The 26281-nt window shown below is 47.1% G+C and overlaps 2 protein-coding genes across 2 annotated transcripts in view; both read left to right on the forward strand.

The window, feature by feature from the left end:
- The window catches only part of LOC149445513 (uncharacterized), a 163574-nt gene extending 163041 nt beyond the window's left edge, over window positions 1-533 (forward strand). The window contains exons 2-3 of the mRNA XM_089653768.1: window positions 30-257; window positions 381-533. Of these exons, the coding sequence (XP_089509894.1) occupies window positions 102-257; window positions 381-533 (309 nt within the window). The 5' untranslated portion in view covers window positions 30-101. The remainder of the gene's footprint in view (window positions 1-29; window positions 258-380) is intronic.
- Window positions 1-26281, forward strand: part of LOC149445506 (uncharacterized) — a 325410-nt gene that overhangs the window by 297240 nt on the left and 1889 nt on the right. The window lies entirely within an intron of this gene.

The raw sequence follows: 26281 nt of genomic DNA on the forward strand, positions 1-26281 counted from the left end.
CATTGATGTCATTTTTATTATATATTCAGAGTGGAAACCTGAGAGATCCTAAAGTTGAGGTTAAAGAAGAGATAAAAGAGGAGGAGGATGAGGATGGGGGGATGGAGGAGTCAGAGCTTCTAAGAGAACACCAAGATCTGTACCAGGACACCATGGTGGAGTCATCCAGCTACAGGAACCCACCAGAGAGATGTCCCCGTCCTCTGTATTCCCGGGATTCAACACAGGAAGGTCACACCATCCCTCACTGTTACAAGGTCGGTGGGATGGAGCTTATATAAAATAGGCTCATGGAGACAATGTGTGGATTTTGTGTGTGATGTCACAATCATATATCTTACATTTTACAGATGATATTTTCTCTCATTTCCTTGATTTAGAGTGGAGATCCAATCGATATAGAATTTGAGGTGAAAGCAGAAGAAGAAGAGGCGTATGTGAGGGATGATCAGCAGTCTATGGAGGAGGATGGAATAACGGGGACATTTATAGAGGAGGACACTCCTACAGAGATCAGCACAGGTGGGTCATGAACACTAAATCCATTCCTCCACCCATACTGCTCACTGATTGGTCCAGAGTAGGGCGGGGACTGGGTGATATCAGCCTGTAATCCCCTGGTCACTTTCCTGAGCTGTGTTCCCCGTCCTGTATTCCTGGATTTCTCTCGGATAATCTTCCTTCTCTGTGCTGCAGACACAATTTATGTATCTAGACTGGATTTATGGAGGTTCTGGGGCTCAGCTGGCAGCAAAATGTTGATTCATGAGCATTACTAGACATGCTCATGAATCAGCATTACTTGGGGCATGTAATTTGGGCCTCCTGCCCCATGCCTAGGTCTAGTAAAATCTCTGACAGAACATTTCTCCCAGGGTTCCTTGCTCTGTGGTCTGCTGGCTGTGCCGGGTGGAGGGATATGTCTGTAGTGTCTCAGACCCAAGTCACTGAGTGCAGTTTCAGGAGATGGGAGGCAGCGGTGTGGGATCTCTGCAACTTGTCTACAGTAAACATTTAAGCTTCCACTGATTACTGAATGCCAATATTATCAGTCCTGACCCTTACACTACATAATTTATATTGTACATTACATCCTCTTGACCCCTGCACTATATACTCTGTGTTGTACATTACATACTCCTGACCCCTGCACTATATACACTCTATGTTGTACATTACATACCCCTGACCCCTGCACTATATACTCTATGTTGTACATTCCATACTCCTGACCCCTGCACTATATACTCTATGTTGTACATTACATACTCCTGACCCCTGCACTATATACTCTATGTTGTACATTACATACTCCTGACCCCTGCACTATATACTCTATGTTGTACATTATACTCCTGCCCCTGCACTATATACTCTATGTTGTACATTACATACTCCTGACCCCTGCACTATATATTCTATGTTGTACATTACATACTCCTGACCCCTGCACTATATACTCTGTGTTGTACATTACATACTCCTGACCCCTGCACTGTATACTCTATGTTGTACATTACATACTCCTGACTTCTGCTCTCCCCCCTCCCCTCACTGCTATATATACACATAATATGTATTCTCTTTTGTTACACCCATTTCCTCCCAGCTGGACATTTTATATCGGATGATGTGATTGGAGCACAGACTTTTACATGGTGATAATAATGTGATAACATCCTCCAACTTTGGACCCTTAAACAGAAAGTGATAATGAGGGAGGAGTCAATACCCCAATGATGGTGGTCTTCAGGATCAGTCCAGTCTTCATCTTGGTTGTTCTCCCCCCATCCTCACTCTCTGACCTCTGGTGGGGCTCAGCCCCGCTGTTCTTCATGACTAAATCATGGAGTAAATAAGGAAGTGCAGTACTTCTTGTGTTGGGAAGATGGCGATGAGTGATAGAGGGGGTGGGGACCCTCATCCTATAATCCCCTCATCACTGTCCCTCCTATAAAAGACAGTTCTGGTTGTTTCCTCACTCTCTGACTAAGGTCCATGAATAAAGAAATGACCTGGTAGGAGATCAGAGGAGCCATTTCCTAGTTCCCTTGTGTGATGGAAGTGTAGGCAGGATACAACACACACGGAGGATGATAAACCCACAAAGCTGTATTGAACTATGGGAGGCACTCAGTCAGTATAGGAAGGTATTGTCTGGGTACCCAAAAGGGGAAGAGAGGGGAGGAGTCCAAAACCATAGTAATCCGGCCCACGATAGGGCATTTGGGTATCAATGGCCTGAGCAAGTATTAATCCAAGCAGGCAGTTCTGGCAAAGGTAATAGGGAGGTTCAATGGGGCAATCCAGGTAGGAAAGGTCTGAGTGTTCAATGGGGCAGTCCAGACAGGACAAGAGGGAAATTCAACGGCAGTCTAAGCAGGGAAAAAATAGGGGCAATCAATGGGGCCAGTGCAGGCAAGGAAATAGGGGGATTCATGGACAGTCCAGGCAGGGAAAATAGGGAGACCCATGGGGGGTAGTTCAGACAGGAGGGTATGAGCACTCACGGTTTAGGCAGCAGTCACCTCGGGCACACAGCGAACAGCAGGCAGGAGTAACCTCTGGCACACAGCGGATAGCAGGCAGGAGTACTCGTTGGCACACAGCGGATAGCAGGCAGGAGTACTCGTTGGCACACAGCGGATAGCAGTCAGGAGGACTCATTAGCACACAGCGGATAGCAGGCAGGAGTACTCGTTGGCACACAGCGGAAAGCAGCCAGGAGTACTCGTTGGCACACAGCGGATAGCAGGCAGCAGTACTCGTTGGCACACAGTGGATAGCAGGCAGGAGTACTCGTTGGCACACAATGGATAGCAGGCAGGAGTACCCGTTAGCACACAGCGGATAGCAGGCAGGAGTACTCGTTGGCACACAGCGGATAGCAGGCAGGAGCACTCGTTGGCACACAGTGGATAGCAGTCAGGAGTACTCGTTGGCACACAATGGATAGCAGTCAGGAGTACTCATTAGCACACAGTGGATAGCAGGCAGGAGTACTCGTTGGCACACAGCGGATAGCAGGCAGGAGTACCCGTTAGCACACAGCGGATAGCAGGCAGGAGTACCCGTTAGCACACAGCGGATAGCAGGCAGGAGTACCCGTTAGCACACAGCGGATAGCAGCCAGGAGTACTCGTTGGCACACAGCGGATAGCAGGCAGCAGTACTCGTTGGCACACAGCGGATAGCAGGCAGGAGTACTCGTTGGCACACAATGGATAGCAGGCAGGAGTACTCGTTGGCACACAGCGGATATCAGGCAGGAGTACTTGTTAGCACACAGCGGATAGCAGGCAGGAGTACTCGTTGGCACACAGCGGATAGCAGGCAGGAGTACTCGTTGGCACACAGCGGATAGCAGGCAGGAGTACTCGTTGGCACACAGCGGATAGCAGGCAGGAGTACTCGTTGGCACACAGCGGAAAGCAGCCAGGAGTACTCGTTGGCACACAGCGGATAGCAGGCAGCAGTACTCGTTGGCACACAGCGGATAGCAGGCAGGAGTACTCGTTGGCACACAGTGGATAGCAGTCAGGAGTACTCGTTGGCACAGAATGGATAGCAGGCAGGAGTACTCGTTGGCACACAGCGGATAGCAGGCAGGAGTACTCGTTAGCACACAGCGGATAGCAGGCAGGAGTACTCGTTGGCACACAGCGGATAGCAGGCAGGAGTACTCGTTGGCACACAGCGGATAGCAGGCAGGAGTATTCATTGGCACACAGCGGATAGCAGGCAGGAGTACTCGTTGGCACACAGCGGATAGCAGGCAGGAGTACTGGTTGGCACACAGCGGATAGCAGGCAGGAGTACTCGTTGGCACACAGCGGATAGCAGGCAGGAGTACTCTTTGGCACACAGCGGATAGCAGGCAGGAGTATTCATTGGCACACAGCGGATAGCAGGCAGCAGTACTCGTTGGCACACAGCGGATAGCAGGCAGGAGTACTCGTTGGCACAGAGCGGATAGCAGGCATGAGTACTCTTTGGCACACAATGGATAGCAGGCAGGAGTACTCGTTGGCACACAGCGGATAGCAGTCAGGAGTACTCGTTGGCACACAATGGATAGCAGGCAGGAGTACTCGTTGGCACACAGCGGATAGCAGGCAGGAGTACTCGTTGGCACACAATGGATAGCAGGTAGGAGTACTCGTTGGCACAGAGCGGATTGCAGTCAGGAGTACTCGTTGGCACACAGCGGATAGCAGGCAGGAGTACTCGTTGGCACACAGCGGATAGCAGGCAGGAGTACTCGTTGGCACACAGCAGATAGCAGGCAGGAGTACTCGTTGGCACACAATGGATAGCAGGCAGCAGTACTCGTTGGCACACAGCGGATAGCAGGCAGGAGTACTCTTTGGCACACAGTGGATAGCAGGCAGGAGTACTCGTTAGCACACAATGGATAGCAGGCAGGAGTACTCGTTGGCACACAGCGGATAGCAGGCGGGAGTACTCGTTAGCACACAATGGATAGAAGGCAGGAGTACTCGTTAGCACACAATGGATAGCAGGCAGGAGTACTCATTGGCACACAATGGATAGCAGGCAGGAGTACTCTTTGGTACACAGCAGACAGCAGGCACCTCTAGCCCCCAGGGATCAGCAAAGTACTCAGCAGGGTCTGGCTGTGGGGGTCTGGCCTCAGCTCAGACCTTCCAACAGCTACTCACGGTGATGTGCAGGGGACCAACAACCTCCCGGGTCCCGCTCTGGTCCTCTTATGCTGGAGCCTGATGCTTCCTGGTTGCCCTGGCAATGGCCGGTCCAGTGTCGGGTTGCCGGGGCAACGAGGCACGCCCCCCTCACTCTGGCCACGCTCAGGGAGCGCGCCCTTTGTCTCTGGCAGGCGCAGAGCATGGGAAGCCTCGTTCCCATGTTGCGCCCGCCGGGGGGGGTTCAGAGACACCCCAGAGGCCCGTGCTATGTGGGTCCAGCGGGGTGCCTGACTCCTCGGCAGCTTCACTGAGGAGAGGTGCTACCCGCACCACAGGGGGCGTTTTCTCCTTGTGCAGGATGTGAGGAATCTGCAAGAGGAAGGGAGGGAGGAGGATCAAAGGAGAGCGAGGGGGGAGCTGCTGCAGGCCACCTGAACTGAGGGGAGGGGGAGGAAGGGACAGCAGGAGAGGGGGCGACCGTGACACCTTGAGGGTGGAATTGTAAACTCATCAGAGACCAAGCTGCCTGATGTGGGCGGAGCCCTCGTTTGGGGGAACCAATCAGCTCCTGTCTAGTAATCCTCTTTGTATTTTAGTCCATGGCCGGGAGATGAGGAAAACCTCCGAGGATTGTCTCACTTTGTCTCCAGACTGGAAAGTAGAAGATGAGGACATCACACAGTATAGTCCAGGAGAAAACCCGGCTCCCTCCAATGTCCATCCGGCACCACCCAGTGTAGATGGACCATCAGATTCCTCGTATCCTGAGGAACCTCAGATTGTGCGGGACCGGGCCGGCCTTCCAACAGGGAAGAGATTCTCCTGTCCTGAGTGTGGGAAGGGTTTCCATTGTAAATCTGGTCTTAATGTGCATAAAAGATCTCACACGGGGGAGAAGCCGTATTCCTGTACTGAGTGCGGGAAATGTTTTTCTGTGAAGTCCAGTCTTTACAGACATCAGAGATCTCACACGGGAGAGAAGCCATATTTCTGTCCTGAGTGTGGGAAATGTTTTTCAGAAAAGTCACATTTTTACAGACATCAAAGGTCTCACACGGGGGAAAAGCCATATTCCTGTCTTGAGTGCAGGAAATGTTTTGCAGACATGTCTAGTCTTTACACACATCAGAGATCTCACACGGGGGAGAAACCATATTCCTGCGTTGAGTGCGGGAAATGTTTTTCTGATAGATCCAGTCTTTACACTCATCAGAGATTGCACACAGGGGAGAAGCCGTACTCCTGTCCTGAGTGTGGGAAATGTTTTTCAGAGAAGTCTGATCTTGACAAACATCAGAGATCTCACACGGGGGAGAAACCGTATTCCTGTTCTGAGTGTGGGAAATGTTTTTCACAAAAGTTTCATCTTTACAGACATCAGAGATCTCACACAGGGGAGAAGCCGTATTCCTGTTCTGAGTGCGGGAAATTTTTTTCAGTGAAGTACAGTCTTTATACACATCAGCGATCTCATACAGGGGAGAAGCCGTATTCCTGTCCTGAGTGTGGGAAATGTTTTTCACAGAAGTCCCATCTTTACAAACATCAGAGTTTGCACACGAGGGAGAAGCTACTTTCCACTCCTTAGTGAGGGAAATGTTCCGCACTGAAGTCCTGTCTTCCTGTACATCAGGGGTCCCACAAAAGAGGTGTATTAGTGCCTTGAGTGCGGGAAATGTCTTCTAGATGAATGTTGCTGGACATCCCAGCTCTCATGTGGGGAAGAAGCACACCCTGATATACACCTCAGATATACTCCATGACTGATCTTCATCATGAAACAAACAGTTCATAAGGAGATCAGAGGCCCCCAAAGACATGGATGAAGTGTGGGACCGGGTTGGTCATTGATATCAGGAGAATAATAAAAATGTCCTGCCCTGTAATTGGCTGAGTACATTTTTGATGGGAGATTTTACAAACATTTGGAGGTCTATTATTAATACTTTGTAGACAAATGTTCCAAGCACTCATTAGCACTCATTGTAGGTGAGGACAATACTTGCATGGTGGGGGATCACTGAAGAGGTGGGTGGTAATAAAATGTCCCAATTCTAGAAGAGTGACTGATGGTGTACACATGGGAGCAATGGAATTGTGTGTATACCGGGAATGAAGGAGTGATTGGTGAATGCACATATTGGGACTTTCCCGTGTCTTTCTCCATACATGTTTCTTCTTGTATGTTTCCCGTGATACAAATGTCTGTGTATATGATCGGCACATGATGGTCTGTCTATGACAAACGTTTCATTGATCTGATCATTTCCATGGTGATTGTGGACACATTGTGATTGGTTGATGGGGGATAGAAAGCACAGAGAGCAGGAAGTAGAGCGCCATCCTTTCTACGACATTCGCTGAGCGTACCTCCTCTGAATTCAGTTCCCGCAGGAAGATGGATGACAGTCGCTGATCGTACCTCCTCTGAATTCAGTTCCCGCGGGAAGATGGATGACTGTCGCTGATCATACCTCCTCTGAATTCAGTTCCCGCAGGAAGATGGATGACAATCGCTGATTGTACCTCCTCTGAATTCAGTTCCCGCAGGAAGATGGATGACAATCGCTGATCGTACCTCCTCTGAATTCAGTTCCCGCAGGAAGATGGATGACAATCGCTGAGCATACCTCCTCTGAATTCAGTTCCCGCAGGAAGATGGATGACAATCGCTGATCGTACCTCCTCTGAATTCAGTTCCTGCAGGAAGATGGATGACAATCGCTGAGCATACCTCCTCTGAATTCAGTTCCCACGAGAAGATGGATGACAATCGCTGATCGTACCTCCTCTGAATTCAGTTCCCACGGGAAGATGGATGACAATCGCTGATCGTACCTCCTCTGAATTCAGTTCCCGCGGGAAGATGGATGACAATCGCTGAGCATACCTCCTCTGAATTCAGTTCCCGCAGGAAGATGGATGACAATCGCTGATCATTACTCCTCTGAATTCAGTTCCCGCAGGAAGATGGATGACAGTCGCTGAACGTACCTCCTCTGAATTCAGTTCCCGCAGGAAGATGGATGACAATCGCTGAACGTACCTCCTCTGAATTCAGTTCCCGCAGGAAGATGGATGACAATCGCTGAGCATACCTCCTCTGAATTCAGTTCCCGCAGGAAGATGGATGACAATCGCTGATCGTACCTCCTCTGAATTCAGTTCCCGCGGGAAGATGGATGACAATCGCTGATCGTACCTCCTCTGAATTCAGTTCCCGCGGGAAGATGGATGACAATCGCTGAGCATACCTCCTCTGAATTCAGTTCCCGCGGGAAGATGGATGACAATCGCTGAGCATACCTCCTCTGAATTCAGTTCCCGCAGGAAGATGGATGACAATCGCTGATCGTACCTCCTCTGAATTCAGTTCCCGCAGGAAGATGGATGACAATCGCTGAGCATACCTCCTCTGAATTCAGTTCCCGCAGGAAGATGGATGACAATCGCTGATCGTACCTCCTCTGAATTCAGTTCCTGCAGGAAGATGGATGACAATCGCTGAGCATACCTCCTCTGAATTCAGTTCCCACGAGAAGATGGATGACAATCGCTGATCGTACCTCCTCTGAATTCAGTTCCCACGGGAAGATGGATGACAATCGCTGATCGTACCTCCTCTGAATTCAGTTCCCGCGGGAAGATGGATGACAATCGCTGAGCATACCTCCTCTGAATTCAGTTCCCGCAGGAAGATGGATGACAATCGCTGATCATTACTCCTCTGAATTCAGTTCCCGCAGGAAGATGGATGACAGTCGCTGAACGTACCTCCTCTGAATTCAGTTCCCGCAGGAAGATGGATGACAATCGCTGAACGTACCTCCTCTGAATTCAGTTCCCGCAGGAAGATGGATGACAATCGCTGAGCATACCTCCTCTGAATTCAGTTCCCGCAGGAAGATGGATGACAATCGCTGATCGTACCTCCTCTGAATTCAGTTCCCGCGGGAAGATGGATGACAATCGCTGATCGTACCTCCTCTGAATTCAGTTCCCGCGGGAAGATGGATGACAATCGCTGATCGTACCTCCTCTGAATTCAGTTCCCGCGGGAAGATGGATGACAATCGCTGAGCATACCTCCTCTGAATTCAGTTCCCGCAGGAAGATGGATGACAATCGCTGAGCATACCTCCTCTGAATTCAGTTCCCGCAGGAAGATGGATGACAATCGCTGATCATTACTCCTCTGAATTCAGTTCCCGCAGGAAGATGGATGACAATCGCTGATTGTACCTCCTCTGAATTCAGTTCCCGTAGGAAGATGGATGACTGTCGCTGATCATGACTCCTCTGAATTCAGTTCCAGCAGGAAGATGGATGACAATACTCTCTAGGAGGTGTTAGGAATGACGGGTCCGGGGCTTATTCCTTACATCAGCCAGGTGCCCATACTGCCATAAAACTCTACAGGAAATCTTCATGGGGGGTGTTGGGGTGGTAAAACACATGGGAAATCTTATATACAGTCAATGTCCACTTAGAAAGTGCGGTTTGGGAAGTTGCAGGAACTGAGACTGAGACTTCTATCAAAAGTTCACAATGATGGTAAAAATTATTGTAGGCCCAAAATATCTATCACATTAGTAATAAAAATACAATTCCAGTATCTATCCGGCCATTTGTAGATGTTATAACTTTCACATAAACCGATTCATTTACACGGATTGGGATTTTATTATATACCTCAAAAAAAACAAAAACTCACAATAGTGTCATATCCTTTATACAATAAAAAATATATAAAATATATACCCCACACTTGTGCAACAAAAGTGTGGGGTATATTTTTTTTTTGTTGCACAAGTGTGGGGTATATATTTTATATATTTTTTATTGTATAAAGGATATGACACTATTGTGAGTTTTTGTTTTTTTTGAGGTATATGATCACTACAGACTTCTGGAATTGGGAACAATTTTTGGAAGAAGTAAAAGATTGTTTCACGGATGTGGTTCAGAATATTGGGGACATTTGAAATCTTAATTTTTATATTGGACACTTTTGTATGTAGGTTGGATTGTTGGAAAAAGAAAAGTTTTCTGTGATATATTGGGATTAACTTTCAAGGGTGGAAGTAATTTACTTTTCTACATAATTAGGAGGGGTTTGAGTGAGTGTGGTGCTGTTTAATAAATATATAATGTTAGAATTACTGCCCTTGATCTGACGTTCGTGGTGATACCTCACATTCATGGTGAAACCGCTGTTTCCATACTGGCACAGAGTCAACGCTCGTTAACACAGGTGCACATGTGTGCGGGGGGGAGGGGAAGAGGGTACTTTTTTTTGTAAGTTATTTTGATTTTTTTAATTATTTTTACACTTTCCCTTTCATTTTTTTTTATCACTTTTAATGCTATCACAGGGAATGCAAATATCCCCTATAACCTCAATGGGCATTGTCATAGATTATTTTTTGAGAAATCTGGGGCCTATCAGATTCTGGATATCTCCTCTGCCCTTACATTATCTAATCTCACCAAGATCGGTGTGATCAGATGCTTTCCCAATTTACAAATGGCGCTGTTCATATCCTGCAAAACTGAAGTAATGAAATGCTCATAGCTTCCGATTTCTTAGACTATAGAGATGATTGGCACCATTCCGGTCTCCAATCAGCTCTATGGTCAGCTGGCAGAAACACCGGCTGCATTCTCACGTTCCCACAATGGCACGGGACTGCCTGAGAAGGCTGTGGAAGGCAGCGGGGGAGGGGGGCATCATATCCTGCTGTTTGTTAAAGAAATGCTGCAGCTACTTAGCCACTAGGATTGCTTTTACATGAAAACCAATCGCTGGCTGAAAAAGTGATACCTGGATGAGGCCTGCAGCTGTAGGCATTTTCCTGGTATAACCATTCAAAGTACAGTGATGTACCAGTACGTTGCTGGTCCTTGTTGGGTATATATGCTATGTTCTTTTTTTTTTGTATGCAGCCTGTGGACTGAATAAAAAAAGAAGAAATCTCTGCCAGTAAAAGTGTGTGGTATGCCCACCATTAGAATATACCACCCTGCATCCATCCACTTCTAATGGTAGGCACACATTAGGTCGCAGGGTGCCACATGCACCAGTTCCAAGATTGTACAAATGTCTAAATAGTGGCACGCTTGAATAAAAATTGTCCACGTATAAGTGGTACCCCATATGGAAAAAGGATGACACCAAGTCCCAAACTATCTTTCCACTGCTCCCCATGTAGTCTGGGCATCCAGGGGGATCCACGTGACTATCTTTTCCCTCATAAATCCAAAACTTATAAGTATCGCCTGTTGTCCTCTCACAGGTCTTCTACATCTTGACCCCATATCTGCCACGCTTGCTGGGGAGAAATTATTTGAATGCAAGGCGGCCAGAAAAATTAATGAGGGATTCATCAACGCAGATGTTTTGCTGGGGAGTATAGACATCTGCAAATTTTTGGTTGAGGTGATTTATGAGGGGCCGAATTTTGTAGAGCCGGTCACATTCAGAGTCACCCCGAGGATGACAGATTGTATTGTCATTGAAATGCATAAAACACATTATACTCTAATATCTATGCCTGGCCATGGCAGCAGAGAACACGGCATATGATGATGGGGTCTGTGGACCAATACAACCACAATTCATTTTTTTAGTATTGCCCATATTGAGGGTTAGGCCCAAAAAATTTTTTAATTCGTAAACCGTAATGGGTTTCCATGCGAATGGTCTGGCAAGGTTTGAATTTGGGTTGGCGGCGATAAATTGTTGTGCATTAAAATTGCTTTGATCCACAATCAACGCATACAGATATTCCGTAAAAAACAGCTCCAAAAAATCAAGGGGAGGAGTTAAATTTGCTGTTTCCACCTGAATTCTGGGTTGGGCAGTAAAAGGGGGAAGTACAGGTGCTGCAGAATTTGCGGGCTGCCAATCGGGATTTGTAAGCACATCTGGAAGGATACTTGGGACTCTACAGGTCTGTCTGTAAATTATTGGTGGCTGCGGGACAATACTTGTGCTCTCCACCACACCAGCTTGTACTGCACTTATGAAACTTGCCACGTCACCAAGTGATACTGAAGTGCTGGTATGTGAAAGACCAGGATGTACTAGGCCGCTGGTGCTCGCCAGTTAACCAAAAGGTAGCGCGGCACTAGTACTGGCACTCTGCTCCATATGAGAGTCGTCAAATTTTACCGGCAAGTGATAACAGAGATCAGGCATGTGTAAGAGACCACCCGGCGGTACCACTAGCACTCCACTGAATAGGCGTCCCCAGCGTACGGAATCTAAGTCCCAGAGTGCTTGTTCACCAGGGCCCCTGATGGTGGGGATGGACTTGGAGCACCCCGAGACCAGGTCGTGGCTACTGGGTACGTCCGTCAGTGGTAGTGGTATTTTTTCCCCGCAGTCGGTGGGCCCAGTCTTGGGGTTCACCCTGCAGGAGAGAGATGACGAACCCCACCTTCAGATTGGCTCTCCCGAGCGTCTGTGTTCTCCAATTACCAACTTGAATTAGCCATGGTGAGCCCGTTCAATCTGTCAGCCCTTCTACATTCTAATTCCAACTCACTCCCGGAACATCTCAAACACAATCCACTCATACGGGACACACTCTTCACATGGAAGGAGATCAGACGTAGACTAGGAGTTTCTCCCTGGATATCTCGTTTTCTTCCCATTCATCCTTCCTTCTCTGTCTCTGAACAACATGCAGCTTACGATCTGTGGTACAACCAGGGTCTTAGACTTGTCATCCAATTGTATGACTTTGCATCAGGATCTCCCCTTCCGTTCCAACAAATCCTTAGCTCGTTTGAGTTGCCTTCTCATCATTTTTTGTACATTTTACAAGTCAGGAATTTTGTGCAATCCATAGCACAGAATAAACCCACTCGTTTCTGCACGACGGTGATAGAGGTCCTTGTAAGGAATCAGAAATATAACATATCTAATATTTATAGTCAATTGTCTATGCAATACGCAACACCGCTGGAATCCTCCACATCCATCAAATCATGAATCCGAGACTTTGACAATGCTTTCATTGTGGAACAACTACTCACAGGCTTTAACATGACCTGTGCGTTCAACACAAATTTGGCGGGAGCAGCAGTTTAAAATTATGCACCATGCTTATATGCCCTGTCTGTACTCACGTTCAGACTCACTGATCTCTATGTGTCCGCTTTGTGGTTCATATAAGCCGTCACTTCACCACAGGTTCTGGAGTTGCCCATTGATCTCTACCTTCTGGAACCAACTTTTGAACTTCATGCTCTTCATCACTACTCTCCCGTTACCTAGAGACCCACTGCTTCTTCTTTTCGGCAACTTGGATGCTTCCATGTCTGCTGCTTCACATCAGCATATTGCTATGCTCAGAGCCGCCAAACCATGGCTGTCCACTTGTTTGATGGCTGCGAGAAGGTCTATTCTAAAAAAATGGGTTTCCAACTGCCCGCCAACCATCTCGGATGTCAAATTGGAACTTAACTTCCTACTTCGCTTGGATCGGCTCAGCATCCATATCTCTCCATCCACATCAGGAGAGGAAAAGTTCAACCGCAAGTGGAGTCAATATGTTTCAAGAATATTTCCTACCTCGGAGATCCAGCTTCCCTCCCAACGATTTCTAACCTAGTCCTAACTTAGCCTCTAGGCGATTCCTGATGCACTGTGTTTTATTTGTCTTAGGGGGCAAATGATTGCTAAATTACCTTCTCTAAGTTTTCCTGGACCTTTACTCAACTATTTTGGCAATCTGCCATTTTTCCACCTTGGCTTCTGTTTTCTTATTCTCTCTATCTTTCACAATCTCGCTTCACTGTTGACTCTTAGTGAAGCGTCCCCGTAATAGCACATTTTCACACATATTGTCAAGCTGCTTCCTATTATATTATCATAGTAGCCTATTATTCTATCACCCTATTATCTTAGTGTCCTAATTTCTATATTCTGGCCTGTCCTCTTGGTCTTCTGGTCTCTGATCTCTGATCTTTGGTAACAAAATTCCTTGTCCTCCTTTTCTCCTTCTTTTCTTTCCTGTCCGTATATTCTTTTCTGGGCTGGTTCTTTCAGCTCCTTGTTCTTCTTTCTTCACTGCTCTATCTCTACCTTCTGCTCTCATTTTGCCTCTACTTCTTACCCATATACACGATGACCTTCCTCTTGGTCATTTGACAAATGGTCAACATGGCATACATTTGCGTATCTCTAGATTACTCATACATACGAAGGTATATACATGTACCTTTCTAAATCCTGGATACTCTATTCTTAAGCCCTTGCAACCTCATACATCATACGATGTCTCCTTTCCTATAAGTAACTTTCTCCTTACTAAATTTCTCTGATTCCTCTTTGTTTCTCTCGGGGCTTTGGCAATTTGTTTTTGTGTAAAATTGTCATTTCTTGAATTTTTCACCTGCTTTGGCATGTTGCCACGCTATGAATACTGCATAACTTCACCGTTGGTTAATGTGTGTATACAATAAAACCAAATAAAGTTTCTTTAATAAAAAAAAAAAAAAAGCCAGCCTGGGCAGTATGGGTAAGGGAGAGTAATATTGCAGCCAAGAGGGATGTGACTATTTCAGAGAGTATTTTAGTGTCCACATTTAGGATGGATATAGTTCGGTAAGACCCCGATTCAGTTGGGTCCTTGCCCTTATTAGAAATCAATTTCATAGTCTTGGTGACCCATCAGAATTTGTGGGCCCCCCTCCCAAACCTCGTTATATACTGTCAGTAGCTGAGGGATGATGAGAGTCCATCAGCCTTTAATCACCTCAGACTCTTCCTTTAATAAAATAGGGACATTTACAGATTGCAGGTGGGAGGGGCCAATAGTGAGTAAATGAAGTGAGTCTAGGAATTTTGTGGTCACCTCAAGGTCTTGGATCTAGATATAGAGTGGCACAAATATCTTCCAGTATTTTATTGGTTTCTTCTGAGGAGGAGACAAGGGTAGCAGAAGTATCCTTTAGGGAGGCTACATGAGTTGGTTGGAAAGACCCTTTGCTTACCCACCTTATCACCATATTTACACAATTGTGAATCAGCAGAGGAACCATTTATATGTTTGTAATTCTCTACCCAAAGATCAAAGAGGTGTTTGGCTTCATGCCAATGCTTTCTGTGCTCAGAGGTATTCTGCTTTGTCAATGTTTTATATGAGGAAACATCCTTCCCCTAATAAAAGGCTTGGCAGCTTCCCAGAACAAGTGTGGGTCACATTGATGGGATTCATTAGTGGTGGTGTACTCTAGCCAAGCATCGCTATCAGCGTGTATGAAGTCCACCTTACATGTCAGATAGGAAGGAAATCTCCAAATATTTGGGGGGCCTGTGGTTCGAGGGTCTGCCAAAGAAACAGAGGTGGGGCTATGGTCTGATATAATCAAGTCGTGTATGGCCATATGATGGACATGAGGGAAAAGGGAAGTGCTGCAATAAAGATAGTCTAGCCTGGCAAATGTATTGTGAGAATATGAAGTAAACTCCCTGTGTGTGGGGTCCGCCAGTCACCAGGGGTCTAATAATCCTCTGGCAGAAATCAACTGTGCTAATGAGAAGAGCCAGTAGACACCTTTGCATGGGTGGACCTTGTGTTGACCTGTCCTCTCTATCATTTACTACTGTGTTAGTCTCCTCCATCTATCTGATGTATACTGGGATTGTGAAATATCCAATTAGCTGCAGCATTACAGAAGGGTCTGCCAGGGAGTTGGGGGCATAGACATTGGTGAGTTGGAGATCCTTATTGGAGATCTGCAAGACCACGGTAGCCATACGTCCCATATCATCGTTGCACTCAGAGATGAATTCTAATGCCAGGTTTTTATGGATTACAATTAGCACCCTTGCCTTCCGTCCTACTACTGCCCAACCTAGCGCCTGACCCACCCACAACCTTTCCATTCTATGAAAGTCTGCTGCTTGTAAGTGTGTCTCCTGCCGGAGTGCCGGACCCGTTCACAACCACTTCAAGTGCCTCAGCATTTGTAATTGTTTAGCAGGGGAGCGTATCTGCATATGATGAGCTGTAGAAAGGGATATGGCTCCTATCATTACTTTCACAAGCTTCAGGCGGTGAAGTGAACAGGAAAAAACACAAAGTAATCATTATTAAACAACAAAACTGAACATAAAAACTGTAACCTTTTTTCCATATGAGTACTCCATACCTGTGCTTAGCAAATCTGCTGACCTGATGGAATCATATTTAACTTGGTATAGCTTCCTCCCACTGAGAAAGATAGGATACAGACAATGTGACCATGTGACAGCAGGAAGGTAAATACTTGGCTCAAAAATATGAAAGGAAGACTGTAATCCGAGTCTGGCATGAAGTCAATGAAACTCATGGGATATGGATCTGATCAGGTAAGTAGCAGAGGGGGTTGTTCATCACTTTCAGCTGCTTTGGTGGTAATGACATTAACAACAGGTGCACTAGATGGGCAACAAGGAGACGACCCACAAAACAGGAATGGTTTTACAGGTGGAGGTCACTGACATTTTTTCCCTACTCCTCTTTTCTGTTTTTCACTAGTTTGGCATTTGGCTCGGGTCAGTGTCACTACTGGTAGCATGAGGCCATACCTGGATCCTACAGAGGTTGTACAGGCATTCCAACTCTTCCAGGATGGCACATCAATACATGGCATTGCCAGAAGGTTTGCTGTGTCTCCCAGCACAGTCTCAAGAGCATGGAGGAGATTCCAGGAGACAGGCAGTTACTCTAGGAGAGCTGGACAGGGACGTAGAAGGTCCTAAACCCATCAGCAGCACAGGTATCTGCTCCTTTGTGCAAGGAGGAACAGGATGAGCACTGCCAGAGCCCTACAGAATGACCTCCAGCAGGCCACTGGTGTGAATGTCTGACCAAACAATTAGAAACAGACTTCATGAGGGTGGCCTGAAGGCCAGACATTCCCTTGTGGGCCCTGTGCTCACTGCCCAGCACCAAAATGCATATGAAGGACAGGACATTCTGGGTAGTCTGTCTCTCTCTGATATGAAGGATGGGACATTCTGGGTAGTCTGTCTCGGTCTCTGATATGAAGGACGGAACATTCTGGGTAGTCTGTCTCATTCTCTGATATGAAGGATGGGACATTCTGGGTAGTCTGTCTCTCTGTCTCTGATATGAAGGACGGGAAATTCTGGGTAGTCTGTCTCTCTGTCTCTGATATGAAGGACGGGACATTCTGGGTAGTCTGTCTCTCTCTGATATGAAGGACGGGACATTATAAGTAGTATATCTCTGTCTGATATGAAGGATGGGACATTCTGGGTAGTCTGTCTCTCTCTGATATGAAGGATAGGACATTCTGAGTAGTCTGTCTCTCTCTGATATGAAGGACAGGATGTTCTGGGTAGTCTGTCTCGTTCTCTGATATGAAAGACGAGAAATTCTGGGTAGTCTGTCTCTGTCTCTGATATGAAGGACGGGACATTCTGGGTAGTCTGTCTCTGTCTCTGATATGAAGGATGGGAGATTCTGGGCAGTTTGTCTCTGTCTCTGATATGACGGAGGGGACACTCTGGGTAGTCTGTCTCATTCTCTGATATGAAGGATGGGACATTCTGGGTAGCCTGTCTTGGTCTCTGATATGAAGGACGGGTCATTCTGGGTAGTCTGTCTCTCTCTGATATGAAGGATGGGACATTCTGGGTAGGCTGTCTCATTCTCTGATATGAAGGATGGGACTTTCTGGGTAGTCTGTCTCGTTCTCTGATATGAAGGATGGGACTTTCTGGGTAGTCTGTCTCATTCTCTGATATGAAGGACGGGACATTCTAGGTAGTCTGTCTCTCTCTGATATGAAGGATGGGACATTCTGGGTAGTCTCTCTCTCTCTGATATGAAGTATGGTACATTCTGGGTAGTCTGTCTCTCTCTGATATGAAGGTGTCAGGAATGGACTGGCCAGCAATGGTGGGACTCACCTGCCTTATGAGCTGCAGTACCAGGGCTGGCCAGAGGGTGCTCCCAGCAATCAGAAACTCAACCTTGCAGCCAGTCAAACACCTGGAACTGATTATACTGGTGTATTTAAGGGATGGCCAGACCTGCAGACTCGGCCTTGGTGTGTGTTTTCCTGGGCCCTGTATCCTGTTCCTGCTCCCTGTTCCTGTCTGATTCGTTGCTGACCCTGCTCTGATCCCTGGCTTGTCTGACCATTCTCCTCTGCCTGACCCTCTGTACCACGCTGCCCGCTACCTGCTGAACCTGGCTTGTGACCCCGACCATTCTCCGCTTGCTCCCCCTGTACCTACCTGCCCGATTGATATTGACCCAGCCTGCCTGACGACGCTTGCATTATATGTACTGTCATCTGTGGGTGGTTGGTTTGGTTCGTTTGCACTGTGTTATGTTTTAGTATTGCACTGCGTTTATGTTTGTATTGTTAGTGTTAATAAATTATATTGTTTATAATATATCTGAAGTCTGCGTTTCCCTGCGTCAGTCACACACCTCTGGTCATACCCGGGAGCCCTGACAGAAGGAGGGACATTATGGGTAGTGTGTCAGATTTTAGAGGTCTCTGTTTTATTATGCATTTTGTTTTTATCTTGTGTTCTGTGTCTTTAAGACTTTTCTATCTGTAGTAAAATATATTTTTTAAACAGTTTGTTGCATAAGAGTTAGGTTTATTGTTTCTTACATTTTTTAGTTCTTTTTGAACTTCCCTGATATCTCTGTAAGGTAGATACAATGCAGGAATGGTTATTAGGGGACATTTCTCGGGGCTGCAGTTCATCTGAACTCCACAAGATGGTGATCTCATTTCTACTACCCAGACAGGACTTCTCTATGGAATATGAACAGGAAGTGATGTCAGGAACAGACAGGAAGTGATGTCAGGAACAGACAGGAAGTGATCTGGAATAAAGATAAAACGTTCCCTTTGGTCTGAAGGAGATCGGAGAGGTTGCTGGACGTGGCAGTAGAGGAGGTAATTATTATTATACAGGATTTATGGCGCCAACAGTTTGTTCAGCGCTTTACAATATAACGGGAGACAATACAACAACAATACAGATCAATACAAGAGGGATAGGAGGGCCCTGATCCTGGGAGCTTATAATTTAAGAGGGAGGGGCTAGTGGTACAAAAGGTAGTAACTGTGGGGGATGGATTGGTTGGAAGAGTAGAAGATTCCAGTATTAGCTAAAGGCAGGATAGGCTTCCCTGAAGAGATAGGTTTTCAGAGATCACCTAAAAGTGAACAGAGTAGGCGATAGTCTGATAAATTGGAGTAGAGAGTTCCAGAGGATGGGGGAAGCTCTGGAGAAGTCCTGGAGACGAGCATGGAGGAGGAGACAAGGGAGCTAGAGAGTAGGAGGTCTTGCGAGGAGCGGAGAGGACGGTTTGGGTGATATTTAGAGACAAGATCAGTGATGTACTTTGGGGCAAAGTTATAAATGGCTTTATATGTTATTGTTAGTGTTTTGAATTTTCTCCGTTGGGCAAAAGGAAGCCAGTGGAGGGATTGTCAGAGAGGTGTGGAGGACACTGAGTGGAGGCCAGTGGAGGGATTGGCAGAGAGGGATGGAGGACACTGAATGGAGGCCAGTGGAGGGATTGGCAGAGAGGGGTGGAGGACACTGAATGGAGGCCAGTGGAGGGATTGGCAGAGAGGGATGGAGGACACTGAATGGAGAGCAGTGGAGGGATTGGCAGAGAGGGGTGGAGGACACTGAATGGAGGCCAGTGGAGGGATTGGCAGAGAGGGGGGGAGGACACCGAGTGGAGGCCAGTGGAGGGATTGGCACAGAGGGGTAGAGGACACTGAGTAGAGGCCAGTGGAGGGATTGGCAGAGAGGGGTGGCAGATACACAACGGTTAGTAAGGTGGATGAGTCTGGCAGCAGCATTCATGAAAGACTGAAGAAGGGATAGCCTGCGATGAGGTTGACAATGAGGAGGGAGTTACAATAGTCAAGGCGAGATATAACAAGGGAGTGAATAAGTTGCTTAGTGGTTTCTGAGGTTAGGAACGGGCGTATCTTGGAGATGTTGGGGAGGTGAAGTCTGCAAGATTTGGAAAGTGATTGGATTTGGGACTGAAAGGACAGATGGGAGTCTAGGATTACACCTAGTACCCTGGCATGAGGGGAGGGACTGATGATTGTATTATTGATCTTGATGGAGAAGTTAGGGGAGGGGGCACAGGCTGGAGGGAATACTAAGAGCTCAGTTTTGGAAAGATTGAGTTTGAGGAAGTGGAGTGACATCCATGCCGATATGTCACCTAGTAGGTTAGTAATGCGAGAGGAGACTGAAGGGGAGGGGTGAGGTGAGGAGACTGAAGGGGCGAGGTGAGGAGGAGACTGAAGGGGCGAGGTAAGGGGTAGAAAGATAGATTTGTGTGTCATCAGCATAGAGATGGTACTTAAAGCTGTGGGAGTTTATCAAGTGACCAAGGGAGGAGGTGTAGATGAAGAAGAGAAGGGGTCCAAGGACAGAGCCTTGAGGGACCCCTACAGAGAGAGGGAGTGAAGAGGAGGAGGCAGAGTTATCGGTAACACTGAAGGAGCTCTGCAATAGGTAGGAGGAGAACCAGGAGAGAGCAGAGTCTCGGAAGCCAAGAGAATGTAGTTTTTTGAGGAGGAGGGGGTCAAGTAGTAAGAGTACGGAGTAGTGGCCATTGGTTGGGATGAGTATGGAGTAGTGGCCATTAGCTGGGATGAGTACGGAGTAGTGGCCATCGGTTGGGATGAGTACGGAGTAGTGGCCATCGTTCGGGATGAGTACGGAGTAGTGGCCATCGTTTGGGATGAGTACGGAGTAGTGGCCATCGTTTGGGATGAGTACCGAGTAGTGGCCATCGTTTGGGATGAGTACCGAGTAGTGGCCATCGTTTGGGATGAGTACCAAGTAGTGGCCATTGGGATGAGTGCGGAGTAGTGGCCATCGGTTGGGATGAGTGCGGAGTAGTGGCCATCGGTTGGGATGAGTGCGGAGTAGTGGCCATCGGCTGGGATGAGTGCGGAGTAGTGGCCATCGGCTGGGATGAGTGCGGAGTAGTGGCCATCGGCTGGGATGAGTGCGGAGTAGTGGCCATCGGCTGGGATGAGTGCGGAGTAGTGGCCATCGGCTGGGATGAGTGCGGAGTAGTGGCCATCGGCTGGGATGAGTGCGGAGTAGTGGCCATCGGCTGGGGTGAGTGCGGAGTAGTGGCCATCGGCTGGGGTGAGTGCGGAGTAGTGGCCATCGGTTGGGATCAGTACGAAGTAGTGGCCATTGGTTTTAGCAGACTGTAGATCATCAGTGAGTTTTAGTAGGGCAGTTTCAGTGGAGTATAGTGAGTGAAAGCCAGACTGTAAAGGGTGAAGAAGGTTGTTGTCGGTGAGGTGGGAGCTCAGGCGATTGTAGACTAAGCGTTCTAGGAGTTTAGAGGTAAATGGCATCAGGGAGATGGGTCTTAAGTTGTTCAGGTTGGTGGGGTCCAGGGAGGGCTTGTTAAGTATGGGAGTGATGTGCGCATGCTTTAGAGGGGAGGGGAAGGCACCAGTAGAGAGGGAGAGATTGAAGATGTGAGTGAGGGAGCATAGGATGGAAGAAGAGGGTGACCGTAGTAGTTGTGAGGGGACAGAATCCAGGGGGCAGGTGCTGAGACGGGCTTATGAGAAAACCTTAGTGACCTCTTCAGTAGTAGCGAGGTCAGAAGAGGAAAGTGTTGAGGAAGGTTTAGTATAAGGAATGCTAAGTGGGATGGATGTCTGTGCAGTGGCGATGTCCCTACGAATTGCATCAATCTTGTTTTTGAAATGATTTGCAATCTCATGAGCAGTGAGTGAGGTACTGGGTGGAGGTGGAGAAAGTAGAGAGTTAAAAGTAGAGAAGAGAAAACGAGGACTGGATGACAAGGTATTGATGAGAGCGACAAAGTCGTCTTGTTTGGCAGCATGGAGGGAGGAATTGTATGTGAAGAAAGCAGATTTATATCGGGTGAATGCTTGCTGAGATTTGGTTTTATGCCACAATCACTCCAACAATCATTTCTGGTGTGGTCAGTCTGCCACGGATGTAATGGTCTGATGGGCCTGATGCTTCGTGTTGTTAGAGGAGCAAGTCAGTCTAATGTGGATGAGAGCAAACTGTTGTAGACAGCAGTGGCCAGGTCAGGGCAGGACAGGGGAGAGATTCTGTCATAGAGTTGGTCAGTTGCAGAGTGGAAAGGAGCCGGGTTCAAGTTGTGAAGGTTTCTGCGGGTAATTGTTTGCTGCTTGGAGGGATAGGTGTTTGAAGACGAGGAGACTGTGAAGGTGATGAGATTGTGATCAGAGAGAGGGAAGGGGGTGTTTGTGAGGTTGTAGGGAGTGCAAAGATGGGAGAAAACAAGGTCCAATGTATTCCCATCAGAGTGAGTGGAGGACTGTATACATTGTGCTAATGCAAGAGATGAGGTTATGTTGAAGAGTTGGGATGTAGCCGGGTTGTTGACATTAATAGGGATGGTAAAATCTCTGAGAATGATAGTTTGTAGTTTAGAGGACAGAAAGTAGGGTACCCAGGTGGAGAAATCATCAAGAAAGCGGGACACGGGTGCAGGAGGCCGATAGATCACTGCAATCCTCAGAGAAATGGGAGAAAACAGCCGGATGCAGTGAGTCTGGGAAGAAGAGAAGGATAGAGATGGAGGGTTAGGGAGGACTTGAAAGGTGCTCAGTGGGGATAGAAGCAAACCAACCCCACCACCTTTCTGACCACTGGGTCTGGGTGAGTGGGTCCAGATGAGGCCTCCATAGGGAAGTGCTGCGGGGGAAGCAGAATCTGCTGCTTGGAGTCAGGTTTCTGTAATTGCTTGTAGGTTAAGGGAGCCGGAGACAAAAAGGTCATGGACAGAGGTGAGATTATTACAGACAGAGAGGGCATTCCAGAGTGCACATGAAAAAGGGAGGGTGGTTTTTGTGAGCACGGGGACTGATATTAAATTGAGGGGATTGCAGCTATTCCTGGAGGAAAGAGGATGCCTGGTGTGGGGGTGAATTACTGGAGGACCAGAGTTTGGGGAGATATCCCCAGAGGTTAGGAGAAGAAAGAGGGTGCCGGATGTGGGGGTGAAATACTGGAGAACTAGGGTTTGGGGAGATATCCCCAGAGGTTAGGAGAAGGAGGAGGGTGCCTGGTGTGGGGGTGAAATACTGGAGGACCAGGGTTTGGGGAGATATCCCCAGAGGTTAGGAGAAGGAGGGTGCAGAAAGTAAGATGGGAGCGGGATGTACATGAGCGCACATGCCTTCCAGTCCTGGTGTTTGGGTCAGCAGGAGGTGATGAGAGCAGTAGTAGGGAGTTGGTAGCAGTGAGGGGGAGATGTACAAGTTCTGGGGTGGAGCAGAGGGGTGAGATTTTTGGAACACAGGAAAGTAATATGAGAAGGAGGCGTAGAGGGGAAATATGAAAGGCACACGGAGTGGGACTCAGACTTGTAGGAGATGTTTCCCGGGGTGTTTGCTTGCAGTCTGTCCAGCATGCAGGAGAGTTTCTTGTTGTATCTTCCTGCTGCTTTAGTTCAACTGCTTCTTAGCACTCCATCAACGCAGAACTCACTCAAAAGCAGCACCCCATCAGTGATCTTCCCCCATCAGTGACTGTGCCCCCCATCAGTGATCTTCCCCCATCAGTGCCTGTGCCCCCCATCAGTGATCTTCCATTAGCTGATCTAAATTTATAGGGAGATGGCCCAATGAGCACTCATCTCCGCCCCAATTAGGAACTGATAAGGATCACATGAATGGGGGGGATGATTCTCAAACACAGACCAGACACAGGCTACAGTCATAAAACGGTAATAAGATGTTATGTTCTATTTACACCCAGTAACCCCCCGTCATGTCCGTCCTCTTCGTCCATAGTCATGTCCATCCTCTTTGTCTATAGTCCTGTCCGTCCTCTTCCTCCGTAGTCATGTCCGTCCTCTTCCTCCATTGTCACTATGATGTCTTTTATCTCCAGCAGATGATGATACACATCAATATTTAGAAGGACACAAGGATCTCTACAAGGACGTCATGATGGACAATCAGCCGCCCCTCACATCACCGGGTAAGAGGAGACTTTATTGTAAAGGAGAGAGCAGTACGGAGGATCCACCTAGATCCCCCATCATCTGATAAACACATAGAAACAATGGATTCAGTCAGTGTGTGTGTTTCCTACAGATGGATCCAGTCATGGGAACCCACCAGAGAGATGTCCCCGTCCTCTGTATTCCCGGGATTCCACACAGGAAGGTCACACCATCCCTCACCATCATCAGGTAGATGAGGAACAATCACTGATAGTATCATTAGGATCTGTACATTATCTGCATTGTTACCATTGATGCCATTTTTATTATATATTCAGAGTGGAAACCTCGGGGATTATAATATTGTTGTTAAGGAAGAATTTAAAGAGGAGGATGAGGAGTATGGAGTGATGGAGGAGTTTTCAGAAGGACACAAGGATATGATGGAGCCACCTAATACCAGGAACCCACCAGAGAGATGTCCCCGTCCTCTGTATTCCCGGGATTCCACACAGGAAGGTCACACCATCCCTCACCATTGCAAGGTTGGTGGGATGGAGCATCTAGAACATGGAGTTTTTTTATGTGACCTTACATTTTACAGATGATATTTTCTCTCATTTCCTTGATTTAGAGTGGAGATCCAATCGATATAGAATTTGAGGTGAAAGCAGAAGAAGAAGAGGCGTATGTGAGGGATGATCAGCAGTCTATGGAGGAGGATGGAATAACGGGGACATTTATAGAGGAGGACACTCCTACAGAGATCAGCACAGGTGGGTCATGAACACTAAATCCATTCCTCCACCCATACTGCTCACTGATTGGTCCAGAGTAGGGCGGGGACTGGGTGATATCAGCCTGTAATCCCCTGGTCACTTTCCTGAGCTGTGTTCCCCGTCCTGTATTCCTGGATTTCTCTCGGATAATCTTCCTTCTCTGTGCTGCAGACACAATTTATGTATCTAGACTGGATTTATGGAGGTTCTGGGGTTCAGCTGGCAGAAAAATGTTGATTTTCACCATAGATGTCTATGAGTCCAGCAAGATCTCTGACATTACATTTCTCCCAGGGTTCCTTGCTCTGTGGTCTGCTGGCTGTGCCGGGTGGAGGGATATGTCTGTAGTGTCTCAGACCCAAGTCACTGAGTGCAGTCTCAGGAGATGGGAGGCAGCGGTGTGGGATCTCTGCAACTTGTCTACAGTAAACATTTAATCTTCCACTGATTACTGAATACCAATATTATGAGTTCTGACCCTTACACTGTATAATGTATATTGTACATTCCATACTCCTGACCCCTGCACTATATACTCTATGTTGTACATTACATACTCCTGACCCCTGCACTATATACTCTATGTTGTACATTACATACTCCTGACCCCTGCACTATATACTCTGTTGTACATTACATCCTCCTGACCCCTGCACTATATACTCTATGTTGTACATTACATATTCCTGACCCCTGCACTATATACTCTATATTGTACATTACATCCTCCTGACCCCTGCACTATATACTCTATGTTGTACATTACATATTCCTGACCCCTGCACTATATACTCTATATTGTACATTACATCCTCCTGACCCCTGCACTATATACTCCATGTTGTACATTACATACTCCTGACCCCTGCACTATATACTCGATGTTGTACATTACATACTCCTGACCCCTGCACTATATACTCTATGTTGTACATTCCATAGTCCTGACCCCTGCACTATATACTCTGTTGTACATTACATACTCCTGACCCCTGCACTATATACTCCATGTTGTACATTACATATTCCTGACCCCTGCACTATATACTCCATGTTGTACATTACATATTCCTGACCCCTGCACTATATACTCTATGTTGTACATTACATACTCCTGACCCTGCACTATATACTCTATGTTGTTCATTACATATTCCTGGCCCCTGCACTATATACTCTATGTTGTACATTACATACTCCTGACCCCTGCACTATATACTCTATGTTGTACATTACATACTCCTGACCCCTGCACTATATACTCTATGTTGTACATTACATACTCCTGACCCCTGCACTATATCCTCTATGTTGTACATTACATACTCCTGTCCCCTGCACTATATACTCTATGTTGTACATTACATACTCCTGACCCCTGCACTATATACTCTATGTTGTACATTACATACTCCTGACCCCTGCACTATATACTCTATGTTGTACATTACATACTCCTGACCCCTGCACTATATACTCTATGTTGTACATTACATACTCCTGACCCCTGCACTATATACTCTATGTTGTACATTACATATTCCTGACTTCTGCTCTCCCCCCTCCCCCCACTGCTATATATACACATAATATAGATTCTCTTTTGTTACACCCATTTCCTCCCAGCTGGACATTTTATATCGGATGATGTGATTGGAGCACAGACTTTTACATGGTGATAATAATGTGATCACATCCTCCAACTTTGGACCCTTAAACAGAAAGTGATAATGAGGGAGGAGTCAATACCCCAATGATGGTGGTCTTCAGGATCAGTCCAGTCTTCATCTTGGTTGTTCTCCCCCCATCCTCACTCTCTGACCTCTGGTGG

The sequence above is a fragment of the Staurois parvus genome, unplaced genomic scaffold (assembly GCF_062004578.1).
Source record: "Staurois parvus isolate SC_StPar_1 unplaced genomic scaffold, SC_StPar_1.0 ptg000720l, whole genome shotgun sequence".
Classification (NCBI taxonomy): domain Eukaryota; kingdom Metazoa; phylum Chordata; class Amphibia; order Anura; family Ranidae; genus Staurois; species Staurois parvus.